Source organism: Temnothorax curvispinosus, unplaced genomic scaffold, assembly GCF_003070985.1.
Source record: "Temnothorax curvispinosus isolate PA1 unplaced genomic scaffold, ASM307098v1 QBEX01000228.1, whole genome shotgun sequence".
Taxonomy (NCBI): Eukaryota; Metazoa; Arthropoda; class Insecta; order Hymenoptera; family Formicidae; genus Temnothorax; species Temnothorax curvispinosus.
This window is the reverse complement of record NW_020210008.1, coordinates 4,303-15,891: the sequence shown is the minus strand read 5'-3', so window position 1 is coordinate 15,891 and position 11,589 is coordinate 4,303. Positions and strand designations below refer to the sequence as shown.

The 11,589-nt window shown below is 33.2% G+C and overlaps 1 protein-coding gene across 1 annotated transcript; it reads left to right on the top strand.

Moving 5' to 3' along the window:
• Nucleotides 1-237: 237 nt before the first annotated feature.
• Nucleotides 238-11,427, top strand: LOC112467801 (trypsin-1-like). Its single transcript, XM_025036662.1, has 6 exons — nucleotides 238-332; nucleotides 648-947; nucleotides 1,430-1,736; nucleotides 1,842-1,995; nucleotides 7,592-7,936; nucleotides 11,315-11,427. Exons 1-6 carry the CDS (start codon nucleotides 277-279, stop codon nucleotides 11,425-11,427), a joined length of 1,275 nt encoding a protein of 424 aa, XP_024892430.1. The 5' UTR covers nucleotides 238-276.
• Nucleotides 11,428-11,589: the final 162 nt, after the last annotated feature.

Sequence of the window (11,589 nt, the reverse complement as noted above, 5' to 3'; positions counted from 1 at the left end):
TTTGTTATATTGACGATATATATACACAATATATAGGACTAGTAGCATTGTTCGTTAAAATTAGCTGCGACGTACTATTTGATTCAATATTGATATCAATACAATTAAGTCGTAAGACTGTCTACAGTAAATCTTTCTTATCGTAAACGAATTTTCGTAGATTACAATGGATTATCAGCGAAGCGACATCATTGATCGTTCAGATATCATATGGATGTACTCCATAAAACGAGTATAAAATACCCTCAATTCGTGGGTTTGACATCAATCAGCAAAATGTTTTCCAAAGCAATCGTATCCTTTGCTCTCCTAGCAGTGGCAATCGCCGGTAAGTCAATTTTCTTAATTTATACAACACATGTAATTTGGATAAAAACACTCATTAAGTTACAAAAAATAAACACTAAAGCAACACATAAGAAATTACTCTTATTAAAAAGTCTCAAATTTATTATACAAATAATAATAAAATTATCGTTTTCTTTCATGGATTATATTAAGCAAGAGAAAGAACAAGACTTAGTTTTTATTATATTATTGCAAATTTTTCTAATTATATTTTATAGAACTATCTTTGGTGTGTTACTTCTTCTGGCGAGAATATATATTTTTTAAATATTATTAATTTAAATTTTAGCGAGCCCAAGGCCCCGAGTCGGTCTTCAGATGCCGATCTTGCCGCATTTTTTACCTCAGGTGGTCGGAGGTGAAGAGGCACCGGAAGGTGCTTACCCGTACATAGTTTCCCTTCACGCATACTCCCAGCACTTCTGCGCCGGATCCATTTTGAACGAACGCTGGATCATAACTGCAGCGCACTGCGTTCAAGCAGTTTCTTCTGCAAATTATATTAGCGTCAAGGCTGGGAAGCACCATATTCTACGTAATGAGCCCAACGAACAGACGGTCAAAGTTTCGCAAGGTTTTGTACATGAAAAATATGGGGGGTAAGTAAAACGTTGAAAAGCAATAAATACGAACAATTAGTTTTTATTCGGATTAATATATAATTAATGCTGTATTTATAATTGACTTGTAATTGCGTATATTAGCAATCTAGAATATAATGTTTTTTTTGCATCAATAATCAGAGCCGCTCTATTTATAGAATAAATTACAATAATTAAAATTACTAATAATGACGCAGCATATTGATATTTTGGTTATCACTTAATATTTACGATTAGAAAAACTGTATATCAGATAAGCGATGAACCACGAAAAACTATATCTCAGATAAGCGATGATGCATTAAATAAATCTCGGGATCTGTTGTTTTATATGTACAAAATATTTCCGTCAACTCTGTAGATTATTGTTATTTTTCCACTAATACTATCTACAATTCTTCTAGTATAACAATTATCTTTAAAGGTTCGTTATTAATAAATATATAATTTTATATTTGTATCGATTTTCTAAATTTCAGTGGTGTTGGCCCATATGACATTGGTCTGCTTAAGCTTGCGTCCCCATTGAAGTTGACGAACCGAGTACAAGCCATCGAGTTGGCATCACCAGAAAGTGACCCATCGGGAGAGGCATGGCTTGCTGGATGGGGCTCCACCTCGAAAGGCTATTTCCCGAAAATGCCAGAAATACTTCAGCACGTTCAGAAGGAGTACGTCGATCGCGATGTTTGTCACGAATCCGTCGTGCGTTTGACTGGATCTTCTCCCGTTCATGAAACCAATGTCTGCACTGGGCCGTTGTACGATGAAATCTCCGCATGCAGTGTAAGTGTTCCAGACGTTCAATAAATTTAGTAAATCACCGTAACAGATCGAGTAACGTCGCCTATTAACGTGGCGATTTAATCAAAATCTTTAATACATTTTTAGGGTGATTCCGGTGGTCCTCTAGTCTCGTACAATGAACAAAAGCCGGTGCTCACTGGAATAGTATCTTGGGGTATTATTCCATGCGGTACTCCAGGCGCGCCATCCGTGTACACCAGAGTGTCCAAATTCAATGATTGGATTGCACAGAAAATTAGTAGTTATTAATGACGGCAATATTGACGACGTATCACTGTATACCGATGACGAATTATTATATATTACATATTATTCAACGTAAATAAATATGCAGCATAAATGAATAATGATATTTTCTATTCCGAACCTATATGAAATAAAAACTAATTTAAGTTAGTAATTTAAGTAGTAATTTTTGATTCGATAAGGAAACATTTATGGCAAAAAGTATCGCTATTCGTATTTTTATTTTATTTAACAAATAACAGTTATAAACAGTTATATTAAATATATACTTGTTCTATTTAATCTTAAATATGTACTTGACACTCGCTAATATACAATACATATTTTAATATATATATTTTAAGTAGTTAATTGTTGTAATATATGTATATAGAATTAATATTAATTAATATTATTAATCCACCATTTGTTACTGATTAATGTACTTTTGAAACATAATTCTATTGGTATTTTATTACAATATTTCTAATTTTTAAATTAAAGATAGATCGTGCGCGTGCTAACAACAATTCAAATTAGTTAATAAATACTGAAAACAATATTGTTACATTCTACATAATGTTAAACTATTAAAAATAAACAAATTATTATACATGATTAATCACAATTTGTACATTCTTTATTTATCCTAAATAAAAACGGGAAATAATTAAAAAGATGGATAGTAACTTCTTAACCTTCTGTCTATAAATGTTAAATATCAAAGTTATCCTTCGATCAAATTGTTAAGAAAAAAACTAATTGCATTACTTTATTATTTTAGTTTACTTTCTTACATAAGTATATTATGTAATTTAAATAAAATAAAAATATAGAATACAACAGATAGCGTAACGAGAGGTGCAGAAATTGAAAAGAGTTTAGTTACATCGATAATAAGCAGAGACAACAATCGAAGATGGACATAATCGCCAGCAGTATCCTTGGCGTGCCCGGCGTATTGTCTATAATTTTAACAACAAAATAGTCATCTGCACTTAAGTTTGTCAGTATGCCATAGGTATAAAGTATTTCATGTGTAACAAGGGATACAAATACATAATTTTCTATAATATATCTTTAAATTTTATTATTATAAAAAGAGAATTTGAATGTATTACGTATGCAATGTAATAACATAAAATATGGATAAACTTCCGAAAACGGCCCTCCTCCGATTTCGATGAAACTTTGTGAAAAGCTTCGTTTTGAATATTACTTGACATAATATTATTGATTCTTAATTAAATTATACTTGATTCACACATGAGAATTACATGATTTAAACATTATAAGCTTTATTAAATAAAAATTTAAAGAAACATGCAATGTATAAAGATGGATTGCCTATCAGACAAATTTCTCTTTTTACAGAATAAATTTAAAAGTAAGTTGTGTGAGAATATTACTTCTATATCTTTTTTATAATAAATCTTAAGATTATATTATGTAGGTACATATTAGAGTGACTTATATTCATAAATTAAACAAATAAACTTAATAATGATACATTAATACCATTCGAGCGCATTTTATATATGCATTTTATATATGTTTCTTAATTTTGCAGTGACATTATCATTACTATAGAACCATGATAATAATAAAATAGTTTATAATATAATTGAATTTGACTATTATCTTACATAACACATTTCTTTTAATATTATTGTTCGTTTACACTTATTTTACATTTATTTAAATAGCATAAATATTTACTTCAATAAAAAAAATAATTTTAAATAAATGGATTTGGACTTTATTAAAATTCTTTTTCTCTCTGTGTAAACATTCGATCCAGAATGTGCTTGTAGTTTATTTGTATACTTAATTCAAGTTATATGTATATGAATTTTTTTGTATTCACAATTAATATTATGGTATAAATAAATTTTCATATTTTTTTATGTAAGAAGTCACGTATAATTACAGCGAGACCCGACAAACTGTGTTGGATGTTGTCATACGTTACAATCAAACAAGAAACAGCACTGTGGAAACAGCAAGAGTCTAGAAAGAAGAGATTGTTCATCAGGAAAACACGTGGTCCCATATTATAGGTGCTGTGTCACTGATGCAGTATTAGAGGTAGCATATTATGTCAGGTGGCCCTACTCTCTTAGTAGAAAACTATATAATGATAATTATTCCCGCTTTCAGAATGGAATCTCTTATGTAGTTTATACGTCAAATCAACACTTTCTTTACAAGGAACTTCTCTCACGCAAGAAATTATCTCATGAAATCGAGAATTCCGCCTGCATCAAATTCGCACACAGTAGGTACAGGTATCAAAAATCTGATGGCGTTAGACAACACGATCTACAGCTGCAGCTTGGATCCGAACGTCAAGTCGTGGATGCTCACTAACACCGGTCTGGTCCATCAGAGAACTTACGATTTGTACGTAATAGCAAAACTGTTCTTTTCGGCCGCTTCGCGATAAGAAGATTGAGTGAGGAAAATGCTTCCTGTTTATGAGAGAAATAATCGTTTTCTACCAAATTATTCGAATGCAAATAGTGCGTTTCGTGTCTTGCTTGTCGAAACAGATAATTTGAAAACGCGATTCCAAAGTTTATTCGTCAAACCTAATTCACTGCATATTAACTCATTTTACTCGTTTTTTTTTATGTATCAATGTCAAATATTTCGGGAGCGTTACCTCTGTGAAGATAACCCCGTATTTGTTGAATTGTGAGTTTTTTTTTAACCGTATATACCGTATTCAAGTCTTGAACTACAATTGTGCTAATTTTTGCCGCAAATATGAACATGATATTTTGAACCGTATTCAAAGTTAAAAAAAAAATTTGTTAGTATACTATTTTTCGATTAAACTGAATTTTTTTTAGTAAAAAGATACTAACTCCATGCTGCGTTGTACCATTGAAAAAACATCGATATATTTATCTATTTAGTGAAAAAAGTCGAAAAGTAAATGAACATAAAAATTTGACGTTTTTAAATTATTAAAAATTGTGCTGCCAAATTTTTTTATCCTCCTCCATTTTGCTGAATTTTTTCAATCCCATTGATTTTTCCGTACTTGTTTCGATTGTCGCTCAGTTGTTTTGTTTAGCACAACTCAACAGAATTTACAAAACGTGATTATCTACCATGGTTCAGATAGGATGGAATTTCGAATTTTTCTATTCCTAAAACCTAAGTTCCTAACAGTAGTCGTATTTTAAAATCCAATAATTGGTGTGGTTTTTTGTCATTAAAAAGAGTCGAACACTACCCGACACAACTTAAAAAAAATAAAAAATATTAAATTTATGTTTTACCTATTCCCATATATAATATAATTGACTTTTTATCAATTCCTTGAGTTATGGCTATTGTTTTTTTTTTTTTTTTTTTTATTGTGTTCTCTGTTATTAGTACAATATAGTAGAAATACGATAAATTGCGTTATAACAATATTTGTTTATATATTGTTATTTTTTTCTACTAAATAGATAGATATATCGATGTTTTTTGAACGGCACAACATGGCACAGTATTTTTTTTACTAAACCAGTTAGTATCCTTTTCTAAAAAAAAAATTTTAAAGTACCGCATTAGTTTCCGATTGAGCTAAATTTTTTTTTTAATACAATATAAAGTATTGCTATCGTATTTACGGCAAAAATTAGCACAATTGTAGTTCAATACGGCAGAGTTAAAAGAAAACTCAAAATGACATAATAAATTAATAATGATAATAATGAATTTACAGCCGGTACTAAAATTAAACATTTTGGGTAAAAAGAAACAAAATGGCAGACTTTTTTAGTTGCAAAAAAAAGATCGAGATATTGAAAAGTCCGCCATTTTGTTTCTTTTTACCCAAAATGTTTAATTTTAGTACCGGCTATAGCCACTTACTTATATTTTAATATCCCGTTTGAATTTTTTGTTTCAGACGTTTCTAACTCGAGATATCATGTCAACCAGATTTCTATGGGATACCCTTACATTTGTCGCCATAATTAAGAAAAAGAAATTTTTTTATGTATTTCAATATATGTGACATAATATATAAAAGTTTCGAGATATTTCAATACATTTTACTATGACAAAAGAATTCTTGAAAATATGGCGCAATAGACCTAGACTGCTCTCATAATATATCTATGATTGAACGAGTACTTATACTGTACTATTGCAGTAGTCTGCTGTAAGAAGCTACTGTGAAATTTTGTACTATTTGTTAAAAATAAACATGCAGCAGAAATGTGAAAACAATATGGAAGTATCTGCTCAACAGAAAAATAACAGCAAATTGCGTTAGACTCTTCACGAACATTTGCAGCAGAGTTTTGAGTACAGATCTAATCGGCAGAAACGTGAAAAAAACGTGCAAGAATCTACCCGTCAGAAAAAGACTAGTCGAGTGTGCTAGACGCTTGAAACATATTTGCAGCAAAATTTCACAAGTGTATGTCGCTTAAATTGTTGTTTTTGCCGTACAGATCCGACCGACAGAAACGCGAAAAGAACGTGCAAGCATCTACCCGTCAGAAAAAGAGAGCAGTCGAGTGTGCTAGACTCTTGAAACATATTTGCAGCAAAATTTCACAAGTGCATAATGTCGCTTAAATTGTTGTTTTTGCCGTAACATCAGACCCGAGTGACAGAAATGCGAAAAAAGCGTGCAAGCATCTGCCCGTCAGAAAAAGAACAGCCGAGCGCGCTAAACTCCCAGATAGTACAAAATATTTATAAAAAAGATTTCAATATTTTGAAAATATATACGTTGAATATTTTGGAAATATTTTAATGTTCGGAAAATAAAAGTAGGTATCTAAAAGATTATAATAAATATTTTAAAATAAAGTGTAAATAATTATTATCAATATTATTAAAGTTGTTTTTAATTTATGTTATATAAATATTTATAGAAATAATTACTGTAAGTTAACTGAAGATTGTGAAACTGTTATAGTTTTGTGCTGTGAAATGTAGGCTACCCTTACAAAAATATTTCACCGCTTTTACACCTCACATAGATCGTTTTTAGCCCGTTTTATCATTTTTATGTCCGTTTCTTGCACTCAAGCACGCGCAGTCTACATGATGAGTATACGCGAGTATGCAATCGTACACAATCCGCTTTAACCACTCGTTTTTAAGCAAAAGGGCCCTTTTGCGCCCCAAAAACGGGTCGTACTCATTGCCAAATGCACGTTTTTACTACTCAAACTGACCGTTCTCGCGGTCCAAAAACAGTGAAAAATTTTTATAAGGGACGGTGTCCATTTTGGCGTTACGAATTTCGAAAAATGTTTGATTGATAAATCAGATGTACAGTATATTCTGCCAAAATCATTTGTATTTCTGCTGTTCTACTTCTTACGCAAGCATCTGCCGTAATTCTTGTTGAATTCTGCTGTATATAAATGCGTATTTATGCAAATTATTACCCATACAGCATATCTTTCTGTGCTAGTTTGCAACGATCCCGCTAGGCCTAGGCGGCTCATAATGTTAAAACTAATTTGCAAGTAAATTTCAGTTGGGATCTAATATAAGCAGGCCTCCGGCGAATCAAAATCATGACGCTGCGGTGGAGCATACTCAGTCTTTCGCATAATCCAAGCTCTCCTGTGACTCTGCGATAGCTGAGTTCGTGTGTACTGTGCCAACAAGGGCTAACAACGGTGCCATCAAAAGGACGGTCGACTGGACGGCGAGCCCAACGAGGTGTCTCCTGAAAAACAGGTGCCTGGACACCAATTTGGAGGGTAAGAAATCTGCTAGGCTGCCGCTGAAGCGACAGGCCGAAGAGAACGTATTCGGCCTATCCGGTCAGGACAAATTACCACGTGTTGAATTCGACTCTCCGTTACAAGATCAGTTTAGTATTTCTAATCGTTTTCAATGCCTAGCCGAGACGGTAGAAATTCTTGAGAGAGAAGACGAGGATCACGTAGTTCTTTCAAATAATGAGCATGTGAGTAAAGAGTGTGAGTCAGCGGATCGTGACGCGGCATCGGTAGCAAATTCGGTGGAACATAAACCTAATAAAAAACCTCCTCCAATATATTTTGCATCTAGAATCAATGACTATACAGAATTCGCGAATCAGTTGACACAAAGTGTAGGTGAAAATTTCCATCTTAAGTTTCTTGGCAACCAAATTAAAATTCAGGTTTTCAAGATAAATTGAATATATCAGTCTTAAAAAATTTGCAATAGACAAGCAGTTCGCGTTTCATACCTATACTCTCTTCCAGAGGATAAGACACTTACAATCACATTAAAAGGTTTTCCAAACATACCAAACCTTACTATCTCCAATTAATTAAAGAAACTCGGTATAGAGATAAACTCATGCGTACAGCTTAATGATGAAAAAAGTACTTATGCTACATACAAAATCAATTTGAGTGCCAAATTTTCTCTCACGCAATTAAGAAAAATCCGTTACTTATTCTACTCAAGAATATATTAGGACAAATACATTAACAGAAAAATTATCTTACAATGCTACCGATGCCAAGCGTTCGGCCATACCTCCACTAATTGTTTTAAAAAACCCAGATGTGTCAAATGTGCAGAAAATTATCTCACGTCCAACTGTACAAAAGATCTAAACTCGTCGGCAAAATGTTGTAACTGCTCAGGAGAACACCCCGCGAGCTACTCAAAGTGTCAATCTTATTTAAAGTTCTTAGAAAAACGGACGACTGCTACTCGTCCGATTCGCTCGGCTCTGCATGATATTAATAAAAACTTGCATGTGAACTCTGCTGAAATTTCCAACATACGACATGAGTCATATCTTGCTAATCTTGATTTTTCTTTGTCCGATGGATCAGTTGCCCCAACGAACAAACTTGTTTACTACTCGCCTCCTAGAACCTATGCTGAGGCCTTGAAAAGGTCTAACGAACAAAGTAGCGATAACAATATGAGTAACTTTGCGAACTCAGGGGACATGGCAGATTTTAACAGATTAATCCTTGAAATCAACCCACACAGAGCATAGTGGGGTAATTGTGAACACGGGGTAAACGCGAACGATATTATTGTATTGTATAGTATATTAGAGTAGTGATATTTTCCGACTTCTCGTACTCTGAGCGTATATCGGACTATCGCTGGGTGCGAGAAGTAGGAGAATATCACTATTCTAATTTACAACAATAGTAATTGTTCGCGTTTACCCCGTGTTCACAATTACTCCACTCTCCCCTACATCCAACAGATATTTAATCGATATCTGTTGGATGTTATGCTCTGTGTGAGAAAAAGCTGAGTAAACTAGTTAACATAAAATAAATGTTCAATATCATAAGAGACTTTAATAAAAAACTTGCTACGTGTACAGATGGCCTCAGTAAGCTACAGATGTTCGTCGAGGCAACTGATCTTATAAATTAAAGTGTTTCCTTCTACCTCTCCTCTAAAGATCTGCTTGTGGAATGCTACTAGCATTAATAATAAAGAAATGGAATTACACCAATTTATTTGTTCTAACAATATCGACATCGCTCTTATTACGGAAACGTGGTTGCATCCTGACACCAAATTAAATTTTTCAGGTTTTGATTTTATTCGCTTGGATGCGACTCGTGTCAAGGCAGGCGGTGTTGCGATTATAATTAATAAGGCCCTGCGCTACCACACTCTTCCCATACCAGATATTGATGGATGCAAAATATTGCTGATAAAATTACTGTCTGGAGTAAATATGACTCTAGAAGTTACGTATATCTCTCACAACGTCAAATTTGAACTCAATAAAGATGAAATTTTTAAAAATAACTCGTATGATAAAATATTCATTGGCGGAGACTTCAATGCCAAGCATCGTGTTTGGAATAACTTTTATAACGATAATAGAGGCATTAAACTGTTAAACTATGCAAATAAAAACAATCTTAATATTATGCAAAGCTCCACGTATTCACATAAGGCACCCCGTAGACGGCCTTCCAATATTGACTTGTTTCTTGCTAGGGATCTGAACTGTGACTTTACGTGCATGACAGCAATCACCTTCCCATTTTATTAAACCTTGAAAAATAAAAAATTAAGAGAAATCTAAAACAATTTCATAAGGTCAACTGGGAAGGTTTTAATACTGCTACAAGTAAATGGAGAATTAGACATAGCCTGCAAAATCAGGAATCGATAGATTTTTGCATATAGTACATGGCCTTGGGGGGTGAGTTCACCGAGATACTAATTGTTAGTCACAACTTTAACCATGTAACTTCAGACCTTACAGTTTCTTCTGAAATTAACAAGCTTATCAAACTGCGTAACTACTATCGTAGAAAATTCCAACATCTTGGTACAGACAAATATAAGCTATACCGTAACATTCTTAATAATATGATACGAAATAAGTTAAATGAAGCCAAAAACAAAAAATGGTCTGATCGACTAAAAAGAATCAAAATCAGTGATAACAGTATCTGGGGACTCTGGAAGTTGCTGCAGAGAAATAAAACTCCTGCTCCACCTTTTGATCTTGGAAATAACTTGTTTGCTTATGACCCAAAAGATAAAGTTAAATTATTGGCAAAGAATTTCCAAAAAGTATATATCAAGAAGCGGACGGTCTAACTTCTCCATATAAAAATGCAATAAATCATTATATTAAAATATTAAATGAAAAGACACCTCATTGTGATTTAAAATTCATAACCCCTTGCTTAATTTTTGAAATCATTAAATCATTTCCAAACAATATAAGGCTCCTGGCTTAGATAAAATTACTACTGCAATGTTAAAAAATTCTTCACGTAAGGTTGTAGTTCAGATTTATTACATAATTTTAAACTCTTTTCGTTTATATTACTTCCCCTCGTGTTGGAAGGCAGCAAAAATACTTGCGTTCCCGAAACCGGGCAAGCCACAAACCTTTCCGGCTAACTACAGACCTATTAGTCTTTTAAGCACATTAAGCAAAGTATGTGAAAGGGTCTTACTTACGCAGATTCATGCCTTCTTATCTGAAAACAATTAATATATAATCATCAACGAGCAGTTTCGCTTTAGGGCGCGATACTCAACCGTGCAACAATTGCTCAGAGTTACCGCGAATTTTTCGCCATGGAGATAAACAAAAAAAAATTCAGCCATGACTTTACTAGACATTCATAAATCCTTTGATTCAGTCTGTCACAAACCCTTACTATATACAAATTGAACACTCTTAGCATGCCAGAATTTCTAATTAAAATTATCCGCTCTTACTTAATGAATCGTAAATTTTTTTGTAAGTTTTGAAGACAAAACTTCATCCATTTATGACGCTATCTCTAGAGTTCCTCAGGATTCTATCTTGGGGCCCATTTTATTTAATATCTTCATAAATGATATCCCCAAAGATCCTAAGACGGAGCTCGCGGTCTATGCTGATGATACTGCTGTGTACACCTCCTCGTGGAGCCCGGCTTTACTCGTCAGCAGGCTGCAAAGGCACGTTGATGCTATCGTCTAATTTTTCAAAAGTTGGAAGATGGTTATCAACAACGAAAAAACAGAGGCTATAATTATCACGCAAAAAAATTTCCTAAATCTCCATTTATAAACATGTCAGGCTACAAGGTTCCTGGGGCCACAAAAGTAAAATATCTCGGCGTAAACATTGACGCTAACTTAA

Bases quoted from the DNA above. Each gene is read 5' to 3' on its own strand.
- LOC112467801 (XM_025036662.1), top strand. From the start codon at position 277: ATGTTTTCCAAAGCAATCGTATCCTTTGCTCTCCTAGCAGTGGCAATC. The intron at 333-647 runs GTCAATTTTCTT...AGCGAGCCCAAG, and splicing joins GCAGTGGCAATCGCCGGTAA to GCCCCGAGTCGGTCTTCAGA. The intron at 1,737-1,841 runs GTAAGTGTTCCA...ATACATTTTTAG, and splicing joins ATGAAATCTCCGCATGCAGT to GGTGATTCCGGTGGTCCTCT.